Genomic DNA, 24270 nt, shown 5'->3' on the forward strand with positions numbered 1-24270 from the left:
GGGTGGGTAGGGGAGTGGGTGGGGGACTTTTGGGATAGCATTGGAAATGTAATTGAAATAAATACCCAATTAAAAAATATGGAAAAAAATTGACACCGTACCGTATTCCAGCCCTTTGATATTTGTGTGGAGGGAAGGTCTGAAATGGTTTAAGATGTTTACAGTTCAGTGTTTCATTGTTAAAATATGAGGTGGTTTGAGGAAGAATGGCCCCTATAGGCTCATATAGTTGAATCCTTAGTCACCAGGGAGTGGAACTCTTTGATAGGATTAGAAGGATTTGGAGGTTTGACCTTGTTGGAGGGTATGTCACTGGGGGTGGGCTTTGAGGTTTCAAAAGCTCATGCCTCTCTGCCCACCACCCTCTTTCTCCCTGGGAACCAGGATGTAGTACTCTCAGCTACTGCTCTAGTATCATGCCTGTATGCTCACCCACCATGATGAGAAGGGACTAACTTACTAAGCGTAAGCGAGCCTCCAATTAAGTGCTTTCTTTTCTAGGAGTTGTCTTGGTCATGGTGTCTCCTCAAAGCAATAGAACAGTGACTAAGACAGAGTGTCACACTATTGGATGGAGGTATGGACCTCTTGGCACAGCATCTCATTATGCATCCCAGACTGGCCTTAAATTTGCCATCCTCCTGCCTCATCTCCCCATGCTAAGGGCATGCATCTCCACGGATGCTGAATTTCCTTCATTTTTATATATTATCCATTCAAATATGTTTCAGTCTTTATTTTAAAAATAAAACTCAGTGGCTATTAAGATTGTATATAAAAAGCTTGCCACTTCACCTTTAATTCATGATATCATCTCTTCCCATTAAAGCCTGCTACATGTAAGACAGAGAGATTCTGTCTTGTCTTCTATTTTATAGGCCTACTGAAGTTTTTGTTAGTAGGTAAGACAATGACTGGAGGAAAGCAGCATTCCTGGTAAGGAAAGTCTAAAGGCTGAATTCCCTGCAGACTGGAAATGGTGTCCATAGACCAGTACCAGATGCGGGCACTCTCCTCTCCTCAGCACCCAGGAGGCAGGGTGGTGTAAACTCCTCTAGTGATCTTGTTGATTCAAGATACCATATCAGTGGGGAGGGGGTAACTAGAGAAGGGTCAAAAGCGGTGTGAAGCTTTGTAAGTTTTCTGTTTTTAAGTAAAGTTAAGGAGCATTGTCCTCTGACCAGAGAGCCCTGTGTCCAAGAGAGATCCGCACCCCTGCAAGGCCTAGCACGCCAGGCTCACCCCCAATTAGAACCAGCAGCCATCTAGGAAAGGGTTGCCAAATGTGTCCTCTTACCTGTTCAAGAAACAGCTATTACAGACCAAGAGGTTTCTCCAGTCCTCGGAAGCAGCTCCTTTCTGCTAAGATGTTCTGTTGCTGGCGTATCCTAGCAACTGGCAGCTTCCTCCGCCAGGGCACCGCCCCCGCGCAGTGGGAAAGGAACCAGCCAGCAAGAGCAAAAGCAGAGGAGCCAGAAGTAGAGATTGTTAGGTGCCAGGAACCGAGACCTTAAGATTATTCCAAGTTAACCTTTCTCCGAGAGTTCTCTCACACTTCTGAAAAGGCAGTCCTGTAAACAGTCTAAGCTCACGGGTTACCTTCTTTAAAAAATGCAAATGTGAACACTGAGAGACGGGGATTATAAAGGAAAACAACTGTGTGCTACCTAATTTCTTTTGTCCAGTTAAGATCTTTCCTTTAGCTTCCTGGCAGCCAGAAAGAACAGGAAGAATTGATAATTACTGTGCTTTTATGAGTCAGGAGAAGCAAAGCTTTGATTTTTCTATCACCACGTTCTTTAGTCTTAAAATCAGTTTTAGAGAAAGGATCAAATATGCTCCCTGCACAAATTTCACGTGGTTATCTCACAATAACAGCAAATGTTTAGTAATATCATTAAGCATAGCACCATATCTGTATTTCGAATAGCCAATGCAATGATTCTATTTAAGGATTGCTATTAGCACTGCCATACTATTTTTAAAAAAATGAAACACACGAAGATTAAATAAGAGCCAGTATTAAAATCCAGTCTGAATCGAGAGCCCAGATTTTTTTTTAAATCCTTACTATGTGCTATGTTTAACATCCTTTGATATTTAAAGAGCTTAATGAAATTAAAAACGTGTTATAAAGTCCATTCCCCTCCTTATAAAAGCCGTTACCGTCTTTATACCTTGTTGCTACAAATCCACTCTCATTAATTCGCTGACATCACTTTCCTACCCCATCACCTTCAAAGGCTTATCATTCATTATTCTCCTGTTAGGGGCAGTATGCAAACACCAGGGTTAGGAATAGAGGCAGCAGAAAAATTCATATTCTTTCCACTGCTAAGTGTAGCTTGATACCTACCACCTGTCTTAATAACTTACTGATAATGTACTACAAACTTAGCTTTATATGCTCAATTTTAACACAGCCTTACCTAGAATGAACTTTTCTTAGGTGGTCTATATACATAGGTTACTTGGATAGGTTACTAATACATCAAAAGCACACATACATACACACACACACACACACACACACACACATATAGGTTACTAACACATCAAAAGCACACATACACACACACACACACACACACACCTTTCTTTCTCACAAATACATAAACGTGCTTGGCTATATAAATGTCAATGTCCCCTGAATTAAAACAGCAATAGAAAAATAGTATTAATCAGAAAATAAAAGCAAATCCATGCTTTTTAATCCAATTTTACTTTTTATCCTAAATCTATGCCTTTGCTTAGGTCTTGTTCAAAATGACTCGTCTACCTTGTCATCTTGCACTTAGTCATAGGCTGTTTCTTTTAATGTGCTTCCACTTTTACAAAGTCGCCACCTAGTGGCTTTATGAAATCAAGCATTTCAAAGTAACTCCACATGGAAATGTATCTCGATAAAAACAGGTAAGTAGAAAAGCTATTATAATGAATATTTATAATACTAAAGACCTAAAAATTGTTTTGAAGTTATCCCTGACTTAATTTGCATCATTTGTGAACTTGTGAAGCCCCATCCTCATGTTCTTGAAATTTTTGAGGTACAGCAGATGTTCAAGATGCCACTGAATTTTGAAAGATAATGTAGATAGTTTGTACTAATACATCTTCAATCCTCAAATACATTGACAGTTGTGACAAAGCCACTTGTTTATACTAAAGTGGGATAGAGACCACAAACAGCCTTGTATCAACTTAGGTTGGGTTTATTTACAAATGAGCTATGGAAAACTTTCTCTTGCAGAGATCTGAAGGCCTGTTTTACTCTGGAGAAAAGGAATCCAGAGTAAAATGTGATATTCTGTAACAAGGTAGTATATGTTTATCTCTAAGAAAGCTACAAGGTGAGAGAGAGAGAGAGAGAGAGAGAGAGAGAGAGAGAGAGAGAGAGACTGACTGACTCATGATATCCTGAGGCATATCTTGCAATTTACAATCATATACAGAAATTAATATAACATTGTTACACTTAGATATGCAACATTTGAAGACTGCTTTGAAAATTAAATAACAGTGTAGGGAACACAATTATGAGTTCTACGGCACATTCAAAACACACTCTGTCTTTATTCATGTGGTTTGCTGTTTGCATTCCATACAGCCATGTACACAGAAGAATATTCTGGTAGTAGCAGCTCAGTCTGTGTCCCTGGTAGACCTCTTAGCTCTTCTTGCACTCGAGCTATGAAAAACCAAGGAATTCACACCAGGAACCTGGAGAGAGGCAGTCTGTAGAATGCTTGATTTGCAAGAACCTAAATCTGCCTTCTAGAAGCTATGTTTACAAAACAAAGCAGAGTTGTGGCATATATCTGTAATCCCAATGCAGAACCTTCCAGAGCCAATGAGATAATTCTCTCTTTAAAAATAAAAAAAAGTAAATTAAAAGAAGATATGAATGCTGCTTGGGAATAACACACTTCAAGTTGTCCTATGGTTCTGGTTCTGCACACACACACACACACAGTGTGCTTGCCTCACTTATGTGAAGGCCTAGGTTCAATTCAAGCACCATTAAACACACACACACACACAAACACATGCACACTTCTGATTTGAGGATGGACTATGTTTCACTAACTAGTTTTAGTTGACTACCTTCTCCATCAACTAACTTCAACCTGAATGTATAATTTAGGATCTCACTATCCAGGTTTTTATGGAAAACTTTAACATAAACAAAAATGTGTGATGTTTAGCATATTCACTAACGTCCAGTGCATGTGTATACAAGGGCATAACTTGTATACCTCTAAGAAGCTATCAGTAGACTTTACATGAGCCTTGCCCCACAGATGTAAATTTGCATCCTTTTAAAGAAACACCCAGACTTAGCAGCACTCTTCTTTAGGAAAGGGAGAAAAATCAGGACAAGCCTTCTTCTGTTCTGCAGATCTGAAAGTCGAGGGTGAGACTAGGGGCACAATGGAAACTGCCTCTTGCTGGAAGTCACATACAACGGATGTAGCCTCCAGTAAGTGGCAGCCTAACATCACTCTAGTAGGGTATTATACACTGTTTGTTCAGGATAGTCCCAGTGTATACCTGCCATCTTTATGAAACCATTACACACCCATTCACAATCACACCCAAGCTGAATATATCTATGGTAAACGTCATTTTCATTCCAAAAGGAAGACTGTCCAGTACCTGGAATATTCAGCCTTAAGTCCAGATGTGCAAAGCAAGGACAGGAGACACCAAAGTTGAAAGTCAGTTTCTTGTCTGCTGAACTACATCTGTCAAAGATGCCCAACACTAACAGGAGAAATTCAATGAAGAATGACAGAGGCACAGCACGCTCACTGTGTGACATCGGAAACGAAGAAGGGCAAGCCAGGGTGCCAGTGTTAAAGGATTCAGAAGACCGCGTTGTCTTAACCAATGTTGTTCCCTAAGCATCTCCAAAATATAATACACACTACTTCCTTTAAGTAAGAAGTCAATAACATGGACACATTTTAGCATCACAGAGTATTTAATTGCACATTTAATTCCCATCCATCATCCGACACTGAGGTCATATTGGCCACTTCCACTGGTTAGCAGGCGGCTCTTCCACCAATGGCTCCCATGGCTTCCATTGCAACATTTTCCTTGCCAGACTTAGTTCTTTTTCAGCCTGTTAATAAAGAAAATTGAAAAATAAGCTCATCTGATTAATTATTCCAGAGGTATTTTCAGAATAATGGCAAGAAGTTAACTGCTAGAACACAGACCTTCATAGTCAGGATTCTAAAGTCATATAGTACACCATCAAATGCTGAATATTGCACAAATTTCACAGTCACTACTAAGAAAGGTCACCTCTGAATTCTGAGATTGAAATCTGTAGGAATTAGTGTTCATAAGCTCTTAGACACTTAAAAGCTTGTCCTTATCCACACCTGTGGCTTTCAAATTTCACCCAAAGTCTCCCTTAGCCACAGGCTGCAAGTCAAACCCAGTGCTAGACGCCCAAGATTAAATGTCCAATGCTCTTTACCTGAAGAATCACCTCTTCTACTTCACCACCCTGAAGCAAGGCTTCTAACTTTTTAACATCTGGTTCCTATAATTTCAAGGAGAAAAGAAAAAAAGGCTAAACACAGAAGTACATATGAATATTTTAATATCCTGTATGTTAAAAAGCCATTTATAAAAGCCCTTATAAGTAATTTTTCTCTCACTATGGTTTTATGTTTTATCAAAATTTGATAGAAATTCATTTCACTTCTCTATTTCATTACTTTTGTCTTAATATTAAAAATTATTAAAGCATTCTTAGCAAAGGTGAGACAAATGATGCACAACTTAGTCTTTCTAAAATAGATTTTTAAGTATTTTATTTTTGTAAATATTTTCTATATTCATGTAAAAGAATTAATAATAAGTGCTATCATATGACCAAAAAAACCCTCTTCTGGGTATATACCAAATAATGAATAAATAAACAAACAACATTATAGCAGCCACAAATTACAACCCCAACTAGAAATAACCTAAATTACCTCCAACAGAACTGATCTGTCAATCATGGTACTGAGATATAAGAGACGACTACATGGCAATGATAAGGGACATATAACTATACGGTATAACCCAGATAGCTACTTCAAATATACTATTAAGTAGGAAAATATAGACATGAATGGGTATATGAAAACTATTCCATTCCTAAAAAGTTTAGAAATAGAAAAATAAAAAATAAAACAGTAGTTATCATTCGGAAGTTAGTAACTTTGGAAAAAGTTTTTTGGTGATGTGGAAATGTCACTTTTTTTTGCCTAGTATTAATTAGAATTTGTTGATTCTGAAAATCCATCAAGCCCTACACTTGTGACTTCTGCATATTTTAAATGGACACTATTCTATACTTTAAGAAAATTGTTAATATGCTACCTAAGGAAATGTTTTTCTAATAGGCTGAATTTTTTGAAATCCAGACACTGTCATTTATACATATATATGTAAATAAGACAGTCATTATCAGGGTGTTTTTGTTCCAAAACTGAAAAGAGTGTTAACGATAACAACCGTTTACTTCTGATGGTATGGGAAAGCAGAACACATGAAGTAATGTTCGAGTACTGAACTACACCCTCAGGTTTTTGGAGCGTGCACATTCCAACAGATCAAACAAGGTAACAGACATTCAAGGATGAAAATAAAGTAACCACAAAAATTAAGCTCCATGGCTTCCACAGAACTGTATCAGCTTCAAACTGCTAAAGTGTAAGGCCTAACAAGATGATGGTAGATTAAGACCATAAACACAAGCTAGACCTTAGCAGACCTTACAGACCAAGTCACAATTAACCTGTGAGACCGTAGTTCCCACCACGACTCTGCCCTCCAGCTCTATCAGTTAAAGCTGGGTTTCAGAAACCTAACTCGGAAAGAAACATGGGAGAGAAAATCACAAGATCATTCTTCAACAGGAAAAAGACAAAATTTACAGCCTGAGAACATAGTCCATCCCTGGCAATGAGACACTGCAAATAAATCACTTTTAAAAGCAGCTGAAGTGACAGCAAAGGCCTTAAGTCCTATATGAAGAGGCGATGCAGAGACCTGTGACACTGACTATCAACAAATCAAAAGACTTAAAATGGTAAGCGAAAGGGAATTCTGAGATAAGTGGGAGCCAAAGTAGACATCACAGACTACAGAAACAGCGATAAAAGGGAAAGGGGAGAAAAGGGAACACACGATAAATGAATAAGGGTCACTGAGAGGGAAAGTTGAGCAAGCATCCAAGGTAGTGGGACGGACTCACGGATGAACAGCAGGGTCATTCATATTCTGTGAGGGAACAAGACATCAGCTCATTTTCTTTAAGCAAATCAAGCTAACATTAACCTCATAAGTTTCTTCCAAACTTGGCAAGCTAAGACTCAGGCAAGTTAAAACTCAAACTGCTATTTAACTCTCAGGAAGAGGATTTATTGACTGACCTTCTGGTAACCTAATAACAATTCATTTTCAGTTATCACTTGTGCCTGGGTGAACAGTTTATTAGTTCTTCAGAGTCTGAAATAACTGGGGATGAAAACTCAGTCACAGTTGGACAGAGTTCTGTGCAGCATGTCACTTCTCTCACTGTCTCCCCACCAGACGCTGGACTTAAAGCTGTAAAGTCCCATGTAGTTGGCCACCACAACAAAACACATAGACTGGATTAAACATTGGAAATTTCAGCTGAGCCAGGTGATACACATGTGTAATCTCACCTATTCTGGCTACTGAGGCAGGAGGATTGCAAGCTTTAGGCATGCCTGAACCATACTTAGAGCAAGCTCAAGTTCTTCCTGAGCACTTTAGTGAAAGTTTGGTTTTATGTCAAAACAGAAAGTAAAAGGAGGGACTGGGATACAGACGGTATGCTTGCCTTACCTGTGTGAGCGCCTAGGTTCAATCTCAAGCACCATTACACACACACACACACACACACACACACACACAATTTTCTAATAGTTAGAGAGAAAAGTCCAAAGTCACTGTGACAACCCAGTTGGGTCTATGAGGATTTTCCCCTCAAGTCCCCGACAGCTGGTACTTTGCTATGTGCTCTTACATCCTTCACTTGCTGGGCACTCGAGTGCAAGGGGCAAACACTGGCTGCCTAGTGTCTATTTTATATTTTATATACAAGCTAATCCTTATGGGGCCACGGCCCCTCCCTTATGAATTTAATTTTAATTATTTCCATTGATGATTTACTTCTAAATAAAGCAATACTATTATATACTAAAGCTTTGACATACAGACTTCTGGGGACGGAGTACTCAGTGTTAGTGTCAGCACTGTTCAGTATAGCTTTGGGTAGATTTGAAAACCAAATGTGGCACTCTTCCTATACAACAAAGTGCTTGGTTTATAGTATTAGCTGAACCCAGGGCTCATCCACGCTATGAGTTCCACCACTGAGCCACACCTCTAGCCTTTTATTTTCAAACAGAGCCCCACAAAGTTACCCAGCCTGGCTTTGCACTTCCTCTGTAGCCCAAGGCAGACTGAACTTGTGATCCTCCTGCCTCAGTCTCCTAGAAGCTGGGAATTATAGGCCTGTACCATTAGGCCCAGGAAAAGTACTTTTTTTCAAATAATTGTCTTGATAGCTTTCTGTAACATCACCACCATCCAATTCTCCTGCGCACTGTTCTCTACTGTGATTAGAGGTCGGGTGGATGATGCAAGAGTCAGAGGTAAATGATCACTGACAACCAGACAAGAAAAGTGGTACAAAGCACACCACAATGGGTCCAGTCTTCTTCCTGCCCTCCAACAGGCCTTATACAGTAGTCAGTCAAAATACACATTTGCTGAATGCAAAGGAGAAAAAGCAGAACAGCACTAAGGAAGAATAGTACAAACTGAAAGTTAAAACAAGCAACTGAAATACTCCTTACCAGCCATACTGGATTTACAAATAAACCCAACAAACCAAGCTGACTCAGCTACTTACCGCCTTGACCATATCCAGCTTCTCGTTGGTGATCTGTTCTGTGTATTTTCTATAGGCTGCATGTTTAGGAAAGTGCTTCAGAATATCAAGAGTCTTTGTATACAATATTGTGAGCCGCTGTAAAACCAAACCGTACACAGTTCAGTAAGCTGAAATACCGCCAAAGTTTAGACAGAACACATTTAAGTATCTTACAGGAAAAACTAAAAGAGGATCCACAATTTTAAACAGGGCTTTCCTAAAATGTATATTTATACTCAATCTCATTCTTTACAACCTAAGAAAAAGTCATATATAAATATGGAAATTCTTTCTACATGTGATAACATAAAAATTATGTGTGTATATATCAAAAGTAAAATAAAAAGCCAAATTAAATTAACATATAGCTAATGGCCTTTTTTGGAAATCAAATCATCTATTAAAAGCATAATTCCTCATCTTTAGGTAATGGATATTACAAATTGAGCACATCAGAGATGCCAGGACTATAGGCAGACCACCAAGGCCAGCAGCAGATGTAGAATGAAGCCTACCAGAGAAGCTGTTTATACTGTGGCTCACAGAGCCGAAGGAGTGAGTCTACTCCAAGCTCTCAGGAGCCCAGAAGGTCATGAGTACATCCCAGATGTCAGACAATGAACTATTTACACTGTTGGGTTTTAGTGTTCCATTGATCTGGTTCTAATTGTGCCCTGTTCTTCTTTCTTGGAATAGGAGAGTAAGTATGTAACTTGCTGATCTTATTAGTGTCCACGATTAAAGAGACTGTGGATAGCATGTGTATGCAGTATGCATGCATATGTGTGCATGGCTGCACGTGTAAGCATGCAGGTCTGTATGGACGTGTGTGCTTGTGTATGTACAGAGCCCAGGGTGATGTTGGGCATCTACCTCCATCTCTTTCCACGTGATTCATTGAGGCAGGGTCTTGTGATTCAACCTAGAGTTAGTAGACAGGAATGGCCTAGCTATAGCTTACTCTAAAGATCCCACCTTTGCCTTCTGAATGTCAGAATTATAGGTAACTTCACACCAACACAACATTTAAGTGGTTTCTGAGGATGTAAACTTGGCAAGTTGAAATTTTCTTTTAAAGAAATTTGAAAGGATGTGATCTGATTTAAACTATTAATTTTGGCACCATTTTAATCTTACCCTCTCAAATTTATGAATATAATACATATATTCATCTTTAATATAGCGCTTTATTAAGCTTCAATCTGATTCAAATTTTGAGGTTTTTGAACAAGATATGGCAGGGGGTGGGGAGTGACTGGAGAGATGGCTCAGTAGTTAAAAGCACTGACTGCCCTTCTAGAAGACTTGGGTTCTATTCCCAGCATCTACACGGCAGCCTAAAACATCTGGAACCCCAGTCCTAGGGGATGTGACACCTTCTTCACTGGCACCAGGCACACAAGTGGTGCATAGGCACACATGCAGGCAAAACACTCATATACACAAATATCAAATAAGTTGAAAACACATTTTTTTCATCTTTCAGGATAAGACTGAATGCATCTAGTTTTAGAAAAATTCAGAGGAGAGTCAGAATGATCAGCATAGGACAATGAAAAGAATAAAAACCTAACTGGGACACCCCATAGAAGTAACCCAGAGCTGTCCTCTCAAGCAGGAATGCGCTCACCCTACACCTGAGTGTATCAGTAATCACGAGCAATCACCACTTCTACAGAACACTTTTCCTTTTCCAGTAAGAATGAATTTTTCAGTGTTCCTATGTAGAGAGCACCATGTGTTGTTTGGATATAAAGACAGACTGGACATGGATCCCACTATATATATATGAGTGTATACATAAGAGGCTGTATGGTAAAAAACAGAAGAGGAAAAGATGATTAACATCATAAAACAAAATCAACTTATGGCAGTCCAGGGTAAGATATAGGGCAGAGAAGAGCGCTAAACAACAGAAGAGTCAACTACCTACACTCACACAGCCCCACTGCCTGGTTGCCTAGACAATTTCTGTCCAGATGCCCTCATTCTTCATCTGTAAAATGTGCAGAACTTTATAGGATGCTGGATCAGAGCAGTACCAGCCACATATTGTCTCACTCTCAGTATTAGCATCCTATAAGGGAACAATCACTCCAGCGGAAAATAGAATGGTTCCTTAAAAAAATATACATCTGAGACAGAGTTTGGGGGATAGCAAGTGGGAAACTTGAAGATGTTGGAAAAAATAATTTATATATGAAGTAATAAAGAAATAGATGGAAAAAAACCATCAAGAACATGAAGTAAATAGTGCATAGCTCTACAGCTGTGCTGTGCAGTAGGCAAACACGGCTGAAGAATACTTGAAATGAGATTAATTCAGACTAAAATATGATGTAAGTAAAATATACTGAAAAAAGGCTGCAGACTAGCGTTAGTTTTCATACTGATTATATCATGAAGTAATAGTTACGTTTAATGTTAGGTTACATCATAAAGAAGAAATTTCCTGAAAACTCTTAGCTTACACACGTGGTGCTCAGATTTCCTTGGAGAGCGCTTCACTAGAAATCACTATAAAGCAAGCACTTAGGAAATAAGTAAGTGGGAGAACAAGTTAGACGGCACAGTGTTTTCTCTCACAAGTCCAAGCACTTGGGCCTTTTTGTGGGGAAAACTAAAGGACTTAAGGACAAGGTTTGTGTTTAAGGAAAACCAACCTGGTGGTCATGAGCTAAAGAACAACAGACACAGATCAGGAAGGGCAGGAATAAAGCTGCTGCAGTGACTTAATCAAGAACAAGGACTTAAGCTGCACTTGTATCTGACGGAAGACGAAAGAGGACAAACTGGAGACTGCTGCAGAAAAATGTAGCACAATTCACTACTAGGATAAATATGAAAGTAGAAGGTTTTGATATCAATAACAACATCCAAATTCAGAGCTGGGGACAGAACGATTCATATACCATCAAGAGACATTCAACCCATAGAAGAAGAATATCTAGAAATAGAAAAGTGTGAGTTCTGTTATCCACAAGTCTGAAGTTCATAAAGAATGCAAGAAAGCCAATCAGTATTCACTAACTATGAACTATGTACTAGTCAGAGTTCTAGCAGGGAACGCAAAATAAAGTCTTTGTGAAACCTGGAACAGACAAGACGTGTCAGTGGAGTGTGGTCTGTTATAGTCATCTGACAACCCCTAAAATAAAAAGCCACAGGAGGGTTTAAAGAAAGATTTGCATACCCAACATGTTTTAGCCCTTGCAAACCAGCTGAAAGAAAGCAGGGAAAAGCAGTTACAAGAGAAATGTTAATTGTCACAGGGGTAAGGATGGTGGCAGAGAAAATGGTAGCAGTCAAGGAGGTGGTGAGATGTGAACAGAGGCTGCATAACCTAGGGGTGAACCCAGAGGATTTCCTTAGTGGCAAGTGAGGTGTGGGGTCATGCAAGCAATCCAGGATCATTTCAAATGAGACATCCCAGCTGGCTATGCTAACCCTAGCTAGCTGCCTGACACGAGTGAAGATGTCAACTAAGAGCATATGTGTAATACATACACACACACACACACACACACACACACATATGACTATAAAAGGTCAGTACTTGATATGGAAATATAAACGTTAACTGTTGTCTGTACCCCATGAGAGCAAACCTAAACCTAAAAACTGTCTAAGAGCTAGGTCTTCAATACTACAACATGGGAAATGAAGGAACAACTGGAAAAGGCAAAGAATTAGGGGGAAAAAACAATGAACAACAAAACAAACAAACAAAAAACCCAAACCAAGAAACTGCGGAGCTCTGACATCCAGTAAACAAAGTACTTAATGCAGATTATCAAGAGTGTCAAAAATGCTGCACTTGGGTCATCGAGGGGGCACAGAGGGTAAAGGTGCTTGCCAACAGCCCCATGACCTGAAAGATCCCCAGGATCTACAAGGAGCGAGGAGAGAGCCAACTTCAGAAAGTTGTTTTCTGACGGACAAACACTGGCATGCACACAAATAAATAAACCTAAGGATATTTTCAATGCCACTCTCGGTACAATTACGAGAAATGTGAATTGACTAGCAGATTTAGCATCACTGGTAACTCCTAAAAAAAAAAAAAAGTTTGGGTCAGGTCTGGCTTAAGTGTACTCAAGAAGTAAGAGACAGTGGGCACTGACAACGCTTTCTAGTTATGTGTGTAGACGGGAAGGAAAGAAATGGTGCAATTGCTGAAAGTGGGGATAAATCACAGTGGTTCTGTTTAGGTTTGTTTGGTCTTGGTTGTGTTTATGTTTCCCCAATGGATACCGAAGGAGGCTACCGTGAGTACGACAGGGTCAGCCAGTGTGCGAAAGGCAAGGCAGAAATGTCGGTAGGGAAAGGATGGAAAATGAAAATGCGACTCTGAAGGGAGCTGAGAATACTCCACACCACTGAAGCTAAGAGAATGCCGTGAAAAACGCGTCTTAATAAAGAGATCACGGCGAAGGCAAAAGGAGGCATCGCAAAAAGGATGCCACAAGGTCGGCGAAGCTCAGAGCTGCTCCGGAGGCCAGAGCTTGCGGGGGTCCCGTTAACCTTGCAAGGACAAGTTCGCTCGATCACAGTCTTGCTTGAGAAGGACGACACAAAAAGTCGCACTTACCTCGTGTGGAGTGTCGCACACCGCCAACCCCACCAGGCCAGTTGTCTGTGCAGAGACAAAACAGGACCGTGCTGTTTACCGTAATCCCCTGATTAGCCCACCCTCCCGACACAACTACGCACCCTGTCGCCCCCTGCCAGGACAGCGGAACACTCCCCCAACCCGTCCTCTTAGCGTCTCTGCCCACCGATGAGGGAGACGCGGCTGCCTACGGTCCCCATTCGCAGCATCACGGTGACCTCCACACGCTCACCTTCTTCAGCAAGCCCGCCATGACAGCGTCCAGCGCCTCCAACGCACAGCCCTCTGGGAACCTTTCCCAAGCCCGCTCAATCGAGCGACGATGCTGCCCCTGCGTCACCTAAGAACACTCTTGGCTTCAACAGCTCGGGCGGGGTAGGGGCAGCTCCCGCCCACCTAGGAAGGGAAGATTTGCGCCTGCGCAGCTCACACACGCGGCTCTACGCAGAGCTTTGGCGTAGCGGAGGCCGATTGACGTCTCTGTGAGGACTAAAGGTTAAGAAAAACGCTACACTGCGGGAAAATTTGCAATGTAGTCACTACAGGGACTTTGATTTTGCTCAGTTTTACCCGCACTTCCTCTGCTTATGGAAATGAGGGTGGAAGGAGGCCTGAGCACCTTGAAGAATGCTCTCTCCCTCCACATGTGTGAATGCATACTCATAAGTGGAAATTATAAAGTGGAATTAACCTTCTGATGCATCCATTTTCTCCAGAGGAGACTGATGAATGAAAGGTTATGAAGTCATAGTCTTTGTTCCAATGAGTGTTTATGAGGTCATAGTCTGTTCTCTGTCCCTTCAGATCCCAAGAACATCTGTTATTGTTGAGTGTGTTCTAGAATGTGGAATCATGGCTTTATAAAAGATGCATGTGTTCTTTGTAACTTTGGATTCAAGCGTCTGCAGGGCAGTATTTGCTAAAGACATCGAGAGTAGACAGACTTGACTGATCCAGGCTATGAGGTACTACAAAACGGATCGCTTCCCTGTGGTACAAAAATAAGTAGATTTCTGAACCAACCCGTTGTAGAGGACCACACTGAATGAAAGCTTGCTAGTGGTATTCTAAGCTAGAGACAGTAGAATTCGCTATAAAGGGACACATCCCATGGCATCTGTGATATCAGAAGGGGGTCTAGGAATGCATTAACAAACATTGTAAGAATAGAATGTTCTGGGTTCTCAGGTGGTAGAAGTGCACTGTATGATCCACCCAGAGAAGTAAATGTCCCAGTCCTGGGAAAGGTGGATTTTAGGAAAGTTTGAAAATGCCAGAGAAGAGTTTGAGGCAGGAGAACTAGAGCCAAGCTCTCGACCTACTACATCTTACAGAATTTTTTCTTCAGGCCCTCTAACCTCCAACCTGAGTTGGAGCCTGTGGCTCTGCTTCTCAGTGGTTAGAGGCTTTATTGTGAGAGGTTCCATTTTTAACAAAATTAGGTAGTTAATGAAATCCAAGGGTTCTGATTCAACGGAGGAAAAAAAAAAAACAAAACAAAACTAGGAAAAACAACTGAAAGAGAGTGTCTTGGTGCCCAGGTAATGGTGAGGTCATTTGCCCGAGGGGACAGAACTCTCTTATCATTCCTGGCATGTACCAGAAGTGATAACAATGCCAAACCAGACAGTTTACACCCCTCTCCAAAACCTAACTAGGCCTGTTTGAGTTAAGTTAACCACCCCAGACACTTGGAGATTTTCTCTCATACCACTTGTTCAGAAAGAGGCTCAACAAAATTAATGAGTAAAATTGTCCAGTATGACCATTTTCAAAAGGAATGAGCAGGGCACAGCCTGTCTCTGTCTGAGAAGGTGGTATTTATGTGCAAATGTGAGACTGAGTAAAAAACGGTTGTTACACAGAACCAGCTAAAGGATGCTGCAGCCTGAGGGAACAGTCAGTGTAAGCATCCATGCTTCACTGAAGAATGGTACTCCAGACTCTAATAGTATGTAAGCACAAGGTGTTTTATTCTGCAGAAGTCCAGCATGTTGGGATCGCCCATTACCAAGATAGAGAGACAAGCAAGTGTACTCCAGGCCTGATTTAAAGCACATTAGGGCATTCTGGGGTAGATGACCTTTATTTTACTCCATCTCTAGGGACTTCCATTACCAGCGTGGGGGCTGGAAGCTGTTTCTGAGGAAGTAGCTGAGGAGGTCTGGGAACTGCTGCTGACCTCATTGTCCTTGCCTCGGGCCAGGTGGCAGGACAGTTTCTGAGGCCTGGACTTGCTTGGAATTGCCCAGTTCTTGGAAACAAAGATTTAGGCCTAGTCTCCTTAACTGCCAATCTGAAGCCTGACATGAGATCAGCCTAGTCTTCTCATCAGAACTGAGGACTGAGAGTCCTGTTCCCTGGACAGTTCCAAGGCCAAAAATCACTTAACCAGAGCACCTTGTGGATAAATGAAAAACCTTCAACTGTCAGATCGATCTGACTAGACTGCATTCTCCCACCTTTCACTTTAGCCAAGCCTACTTCTTTGGAAATTTTCCACTAAGGAAAAAAAAAGAAAGAAACAAAAACAAAAATGTTATGTTTACTAACATAACATATGACTATGGTCAAGACATTTAAAGAGCAGTACAATGGGGTAACAAAACAATGGATTTAAAGTGTGGTGCTTGCTTTCAGAGGTGACAGGGAAATGAAGATGTTAAGCACTGGGGTAAAGAAACATCAGAACCTCCCTAATTCTTCCTAAAATTATATATATGTAATATATATATATATAATGTATAAAATTTTATATATATATATATACATATATATATATATATATATATATATATATNATATATATATATATATATATATATATATATATATACATAAGCTTTTACAATGATACAGGGTGGAATTCTCATACTAATTCACATGTTTTGAAAGCCTGGGTAAATGATGCAATCATATTCTCCCCCAGTACCTCAAAATGTCATAGTGAGCATAGCTTTGGGGTCTAAGAGCTTCCTTGCTTGTAATATACAATATTAAATAAAACAATATATAACGTATAATGAAGAAAGAAATAATCTTAGGAGTCTTTATATTTAAACAACTTGTCCTTTCTCTGCTACATATAATCCTGTGATGCAAATATAGTTGAAACATCCCAAATGCTGCCTCTTCCCTTTCCAGCTAATTCATGAGCCATACAGCTTTTTGACCAGCAGGTGGCGACAAAAGTTAATGACAATCTTCCATCACTTAGATAATGGAGGATTTTGCTGGTTGTTTTTTCTGTTTGGTGTGTGTGTGTGTGTGTGTGTGTGTGTGTGTGTGTGTGTGTGTGTGTGTTCTTTTACATGTTCTGGCAGAGTCGTTTGTGATGAAATATTGTCCGTACACCATAAAAGAGTGTGGCCCAGCATCGTGTAGGTGGTGGGGGAAGAAAGTCCGTTTCAAAGTAGCAGGGACTCAAAGCCCACCTGGCATTCAAACAATCATAGCTAATAGCAGTCAGTAACTAAAGAAGCCTCGATCTTGTGACCTTGTATGTAACTTAAGTGTGTTCCGTCACATGCATTTTTAATACAGACTGTGAGACTGACTTACGGGGCTGGAGAAATAAGGTGTTAAAGGAGTCAGAACCTAGAATGAGAATGGGCTGGAGAAAGGTGCATATATTACAGTGTAATCCTGCTGAGCAAGAGGTATGGCAGGAACGTCCACAGCAGCTCGACACCAAAGGAGGGGGAGGAAGGAAATTAAGCGGACTTTACATCATATCTTAAGAGCATAGCTGTTTGTGTTGGCTGTGGGGGAGCTGGCCAAGAGACTCTGAGGGAAACTGGGAGAGAAGCAAACCAAACAAAACTGTTTCTTGTAGCTGGGAAGTTACAAGACCAAGGATGCAGTAGGGAGTACGGCCTGGAGAAAAAGACTTACGTGATTTAGACAACTAGAAAGATGAAGCGAACAATGTTTCTGTGAGGGACAATGCGTTCTGATGGGGCATGGTTAAATCTTGGCCAGCTCCTAGGTGCTTCCCTTTTTCACACCATGTGATTCCTCCTGGTGGTTTTCATTCCCTCCTTTCACAACAGGCTGCTGGGCATGTTGTCATTCTTGGACCCGTATGAGCCCTCCGGGCTTGCTTCTGCTCAGTAATCCTGTCCCCTCTTACAGCCTGTTTAAGAGAGGACCAGGTAAAGCTGAATATCATTGGAAACTGCCTCTGAGTCTCCTCACTCTAGCACGTGTGCTTTGTGCTTACACGTCTCTCCCTGTCCCTTGAGGTTTGAAATTAGTTTTTTGCATGTTTACATCTTACTAATTTAACCAAACAGCAAAAAGCTGTCATTGCTTTGCTTGGGGTGGGGGGGGGGGGGGGGAAAAAGGGAAGGAAATTAAAAACTTAGCCATATGATTCTGACTGAATTTTATTCAATAGTCACGTTTATAAATCTTTGATGATATTACAGACAAATGAAAGTTATATTTTGAAGATGCATGAAAAATAAAACATATCTATTTCCAGTGATTCTTAATTCAGTGCTCAACCTCTTTACTCATTCAGTCTTTCCCCAAAATGTCCCTTGGAGTCACTTTATCGGTTGTTTCTTTTGTGGATAATTGGCCCCCAAACCCTATCTTCTCTTGTGTGGCTGGCTGAGTACTTCTCCTTACTCTGTGCAAGTTTCTCAACACGTTAATTACTTTAGTTACTTCTAACTAACTCACTAACCCAGACGCCATCCAAAACACTGACACTCCGCCCTTGAAGGGAGCTAGAGTCCTCTGAAGGTTTATTCAGAGAATGCTAGACCTCAGCCAATACCTATCCCAAACTGTACCCCCTCCCCGTCCCCCAATCCAAGTTTCTGATGCTTTTCAGGGTTTTGAAGTCTAGGGTAAGACCTAACTGTGAGTTTCTAACAACTTTCCAGATGATAATGTTAGGAAAGGGGTGGGGACCAGGCCCCGGAAACACTGTTTCACTTGTGTTTACATAGGATGCTACCTACATCCCAGCACTGTCCTACTGTATACCCTGCAGCAGTCCCATAGCCAGGAGCATCAATGCCTACAGGCCCACATTTGAAGCCTCCCCTACACAGTGTCTCATCCTACCTTGCCATTTCATTGCCTGCCTCTCCCAAAATGTAACACTCCAGCCTTTCTTCCCCTCAATCCCCAGTACTTTGCATAAAATATTTTATGTCATGCAACAAGGTTTTGAGAAATGAACTTCACTTCTTCCTCAGGAGCAAGCAGGCCACAAAATGTGGAAGTGGTCCCTGTCTCATTTTACCTGGATGCACTCATATTTCTTTATCTCCTTTTTTTTTTCAGTCTTTGATTCTTCATTGGATTTTTATTGATCTTGTTAGTTCCTGGGTCCTTTGGATTCTAGGACACAAAAGAGAGAAAATAAGGAGAGAGGTAAACATATAATGTGCATATGTTAATCTCTTAGTCAATGAGGTTCATTTACATTTTGGGTATGAAAGATATAGCTAGACTCTGGTCATTTAAAAAATATTTTCCTATACTTCAGTTTTTATTTGTAGTTTATTAAGTGTTTAGGAGGGCTGACTTTTTTTTAATTTAATGGATAACTCTAATATACATACCTCCCTTGATTTTTGGTTTTGTTGTATAGTGCCTGATGGGGGAAAATATGTGATATCCCTCCTCCTGCCTCCTCTGCATCTCTTCGTCTATGGATGTCAGTAAAAGCTTGAGTCGCTCAGCATTTGTTTTTATGTAGATATGCTTGAACTTCCAGTATCTGCCACATCATACAGGGTATCTCCTTTCACCTTCACCACTCTAGCTGAGACATCCAATACCGCTTGACTTCCCTCTCCTCTCTAAAGCATATTCATAGACTCAGCTCTGATTTCAGGGCCTAGAACAGCAGCATTCTACTTGGTAATCCTGGCGCTGTGTTTATACAGTCATTGGTCCTATAGTAGAGTGTTTCCAATGGCCTATACTTCTCATGCTTGTTTCTGTTTTTATAATTTGGTTGAATTCAGTCTCTAGCAATCTAAAGATCTTGTAAGACTCTTCCTGTAACTCAGGTGCAAGCGTTGCAACTTTGGGCATTTGGAAGACATAACTTTGGAGACCTGTTACACACAGCCATGTTTTCTCTTATAAATGATTGGATTTAAAAAAAAAAAAAAAACTGAACTCACTTTCTTGTTTCTTCAAAATTCACTGGTAAAGCTAGTTCATGTCTCTGTACTGGCAGCTCTGGTGACTCCCCCCTGGCATCTGTCTTAGGCTTACATTAAAATCTTCTTTTACGAGCTGGTGAGATGGCTCAGAGGTTAAGAGCACTCACTGACTGTTCTTCTGAAGGTCCTGAGTTTAAATCCCAGCAACCACATGGTAGCTCACAACCATCTGTAATGAGAACTGACTTCCTCTTCTGGAGTGTCTGAAGACAGCTACAGTGTACTTACATATAATAAATAAATAAATAACAAATAAATAAATATTTTAAAAAAATCTTCTTTTACTTCAGGATATTTCCTTGATGTAGGTCCCAATTCTTGCTTGTTATTTTCAATCTTCCTTCTTTATGGTCTCCAGTTATACCTCTTGAGGGCCTTTCTCAGCTATTTTATTTGCATATGATATAAGCGTATGACAGAAATATTAGAGTGACAAGGAGGGCCTGTGACCTAAGTGGCAGATGACCAAGAACCTAGAATGGATGTCAGGAGCAGCAAGAGGTCCAGCCTGAGGCAATGGGCTACAGTGTAAGAAGCACCTTGCTTATGGACCTCAGTGAGCCCAGTACCCTGAGTTGCTCTAAAGATTAGAATTCTTTATTCTCAAGGTGTCTTAGTTACTTTTCTATCATTGTGCAAAGATGTCATGACCAAGGCACCTCATAGAAGAAAGTGTTTATTTGAGGCTTTCAGTTTCAGGGATAAGTCCATGACCATCATGGTAGGGAGCATGGCCAAAGGTGGGCAGGCTTGACTCTTGAGTAGTAGCTAAGATTTTACATCTAATCCTAAAACATGAGGCAGAAAGGGCACTAACTGGAAATAATATGGGCATCTGACCTCAAAGCCCTCCCCAAGTGACATAACCTCTTCCAACAAGACCACACCTCCTAATCCTTCCCAAATAGTTTCACCAACTGGCAACTGAATATTCAAATATATGAACCTATGGGAGCCATTGTTAGTTAAAATGACTATACAGAGTAAGTCAATGTGACACAAAGTTTGTTCGTTTGTTTTTGTTTTGTTTTTGTTTTTAAAGAAAAAGATAGCACATACTTTACGTTTAAGCACTACCCACTGTTAAGCAAGAGGCAGACCTCTTTTAACATCTATAATCAAGATTAAACAAGGTTTTTAAAAAGTTAGGTAAAGATTGAAGTTCGGTTAAGAATATAAGCTGGCTTGTTTATTGCTCTTAAAGAATTTTTTCTTGTAAATGAAACAGTATGGCAGCTTATAAGGAAGAACATTCAGGTACAGAGATGGAAGAGGAGTGCTAACAGGTTAAATTCACAGACTGAGTAGTTTTGGCTTTAAGCCTGATCATGTGCCCTTTTAACAGTCTTGTTTGAGATGTTTCTCAAATGCCAGGTTGTTGTTCTCATTTAGTCTACCTTAACAGCAGCTGTGTAGAAAATTGTTGACTTTTACCCAGCAAGAATGGAAAACCAGATCACTGAGGGTGAGGGAGGTCCTTTTACCCACCTTTCCTTCTTGTCCAGGAATCCTGTATACCTGCCTGTTTAATGAGGGAAATCCCCTAAGGTGTGTTACATATTCAGGTTCTGAAACACAGAACATATATATTTGGTTTTTGAGACAGGGTTTCTCTGTGTAGCCCTGGCTGTCCTGGAACTCGCTTTGTAGACCAGGCTGGCCTCGAACTCAGAAATCCGCTTGCCTCTGCCTCCCAAGTGTTGGGATTAAAGGCGTGTGCCACCACGGCCTGGCTTGACAACGTTCCTTAAGTGGCTCAAGTACCTAAGAGAAATAACCATCACAGCCAAACTTGCTAGTCACAGGGATAGCTCTTAATGTGCCTCTGCTTCCCATCATTTAGGCAACCACTCATCGTGATGGGAAGACACAGCATCTCTGGCTCTACTAAGAGCAGAATGGCTGTGAATATGCCAAGTAATGTCTGGGAATCTATTCACAAACAGATCCCCACTTCTGAAAATATCTAGCATAAAATGATTAACTCTATCTGGGTTAAAGTCCTGGCTGGTCTTCCCATTAGTTAAACAACTGTGCAGAATTTTAAATAACCCGTTGACTTAACCCTCCACCCTGGAAAATGGTCACAGTGTTAGGACATGCCACCTACCTTCGAGGAAGGCTGTGGCAATTAAATGAGAATTGCACACAGAGAAGATAAAAATTGCTTTGTGCAGGTCAGAAACTCTGAAACTGTTTTCTTGGTGGAGACAACCCTTCACCAAAGTACCACATAGGTGCCTGGAAAGTAGATTTAATGTTTTTGTTCCTTCACCTAAGTTTATAGTATAGTATACTTTGTATAGTATAAAGCTGTATCCCTGCCCAGACGCCCCAAACAAAGAACTTGGTGTAATGCTTAGTTATAACAAAAGCTCACTAAATACCACCCAACATTATGATTACTAAGGGACAAGCCACTTGAAAGGCAACAGTGCTGAGGGATTGTAGGAGACTGCTATGCTATGAGAAGAGACCAATATTTATATATTTATAATAGATATCTTCATCATGGAAGAGTTCAAAATCATAACTGGGAAGCAAGCTGAACCTAAATCTATGTTGTGTTCATCTCCTATTAGATAGTTCTGGCTGCATTGTGACACAGCATAAGCTGTAGTGAGCTGTAGTCGACCTTACTCTCCTTTAAAAGTGTCTTCTACTTCTGACAACTCAATAGCTATGTGGAATCTGTCTCCCCCCAAGTTCCTTCAGCTCTCTGCTGTGAGGGATGGATCATGTCTCTCACAGAGAGCACATGATACGCAATATTCTTAAACATAACCAGTGGGAGTCTATGGCTCTGTAAGCTGTTTGTAGAACCCCTCACTTCCCAACACTTAGAATTTAAAAACAGAGTATCATCAATGTATTAGTCAGGGTTCTTCAGAGTCACAGAAGTTATGGACTGTCTCTACATATTAAGGGAATTTATTGTGATGACTTACAGTCTGTAGTCCAACTAACCCAACAATGGGTCTCTGTGGATGGGAAGGCCAAGAATCTAGTAGTTGCTCAGTCCCGGAAAGCTAGTTGTATAAGCCAGTCTTCTTCTGTAGAAGTAGGTTAAGTGCAAACAGTCAAAAAAGAGTAAATCTTTCTTTTTCCAATGTCCCTATGTAGGCTTTTAGCAGACAATGTGGCTCAGAATAAAGATATGCACTTGCTTTGTCCCAGCTGATCTTGTACTCAGAGATATCTTTGCCTCAGTCTCCTGGGATTAAAGGCATGTACTTTCTTGCCTGGGCTTAAGCTTTTCATGGCCACTATGCCTCAAGATCCCCATGCCAAGATCCAGGTCAGAACTTATGTCTTCCAATCTCAAGGTCTGGATCACAGGTGTGCCCTCCAATTCTGGATTGTAGTTCAATTCCATTTAGAGTCAAGTTGACAACGAGGAATAGCCATTATAATCAATAACTCATTTATGAAACAATGATTTCACTTTACTATTTGTGCTCATTGGTAATTGTTAGATTTCTGGAGTGAAGGTGTGATGTAACCACTTAATTATGAAACTATAAATATTAAGATGAAGTTCTAGATGCCTAAATTCTAGCTGTGGAAGGAGGACCCTGCTGAACAAAAGTCCTAAGAGTGTATTTTTGTACCTTCATCTGACTCCTGATGCTCTGGCTTCTAAAATGTTTATGAACTTCACTACACAACAGACAAATTTCTAAATGTTCTTTAAAACATTGTACGTGTGAGTGGTGGGGGTGGGGTGTAGAACAGAAGTCAACATTGGGTGTCTTCCTCTATGGATGTCCATGTTACTTTTTTAAAGACTGTCTCTCTCACTGATCCTGAAGATCATTAGATATCCAGCAAGATCCAAGAATCTGTTTGTCTTTATATCCTGCCTCCTTCTTCACAACACCAGGATTGCAGATATCTATCACCTTGCCAACTTGTATAAAGGTGCTGGAGATCAGAACGCAGGTCTCCATGCTCCGTGGCAGGCCCTGTACTGGCTAAGCCATCTCTCCAACCTTCAATGTTCTTTGATTTAAGCATGTACAAATCTAATTATGAGATCCTGCTCTACAGTCTTATGTGTGGCACATGGTAACTAATATGTACATGCTTAGTAGATGAATGGATCTTGTATGCAAGCAGGAGATGTATCTTATTCAGGTGTCCAGAGGCCATAAGAGGGCTGTGAAACAAAATATTGCTTAGGAAATTATTATCCCCTCATTTAAAATATAATTCATATAAAAGGAAAAGACATGGTAAAAACTACATAAATATGGCAATCACTAGATGGTCCATCCTTTCCTCACAGCTCCAAATTTTGTCTCTGTAACTCCTTCCATGGGTGTTTTGTTCCCCTTTCTAGGAAGGGGCAAAGCGTCCACACTTTGGTCTCCGTTCTTCTTGAATTTCATGCGTTTAGCAAATTGTATCTTATATCTTGGGTATCCTAAGTTTCTGGGCTAATATCCACTTATCAGTGAATACATATTGTGCAAGTTCCTTTGTGATTG

At 40.6% G+C, this 24270-nt stretch overlaps 3 protein-coding genes across 3 annotated transcripts in view; 1 reads left to right on the forward strand and 2 right to left on the reverse strand.

The window, feature by feature from the left end:
* Iqub (IQ motif and ubiquitin domain containing) overlaps positions 1-1385 on the reverse strand; it is a 64429-nt gene extending 63044 nt beyond the window's left edge. Inside the window, exon 1 of the mRNA XM_021164903.1 lies at positions 1298-1385. The gene's annotated coding sequence lies outside the window, so the exon portion shown is untranslated. The remainder of the gene's footprint in view (positions 1-1297) is intronic.
* A 3580-nt stretch (positions 1386-4965) lies between these two features.
* Ndufa5 (NADH:ubiquinone oxidoreductase subunit A5) lies at positions 4966-13978 on the reverse strand. Its single transcript, XM_021164855.2, has 5 exons — positions 13819-13978; positions 13566-13610; positions 8954-9070; positions 5492-5557; positions 4966-5128 (listed from the first exon to the last, which is right to left on the reverse strand). The coding sequence occupies exons 1-5, from the start codon at positions 13837-13839 to the stop codon at positions 5027-5029; spliced, it is 351 nt and encodes a 116-aa protein (XP_021020514.1). The 5' UTR covers positions 13840-13978; the 3' UTR covers positions 4966-5026.
* Positions 13979-14052: 74 nt separating this feature from the next.
* Asb15 (ankyrin repeat and SOCS box containing 15) overlaps positions 14053-24270 on the forward strand; it is a 44902-nt gene continuing 34684 nt past the window's right edge. The window contains exon 1 of the mRNA XM_021165202.2: positions 14053-14551. The gene's annotated coding sequence lies outside the window, so the exon portion shown is untranslated. The remainder of the gene's footprint in view (positions 14552-24270) is intronic.

The sequence above is a fragment of the Mus caroli genome, chromosome 6 (assembly GCF_900094665.2).
Source record: "Mus caroli chromosome 6, CAROLI_EIJ_v1.1, whole genome shotgun sequence".
NCBI classification, from domain to species: Eukaryota; Metazoa; Chordata; class Mammalia; order Rodentia; family Muridae; genus Mus; species Mus caroli.

What these genes read in the sequence shown, in the direction of transcription:
- Ndufa5 (XM_021164855.2), bottom strand. Translation starts at nt 13,839, where the DNA reads ATGGCGGGCTTGCTGAAGAAG. An exon ending in TGGCGGGCTTGCTGAAGAAG is followed by an intron (nt 13,611 to 13,818) that starts GTGAGCGTGTGG and finishes GTCTCTGCACAG; the next exon opens with ACAACTGGCCTGGTGGGGTT. An exon ending in TGTGCGACACTCCACACGAG is followed by an intron (nt 9,071 to 13,565) that starts GTAAGTGCGACT and finishes TTGGTTTTACAG; the next exon opens with CGGCTCACAATATTGTATAC.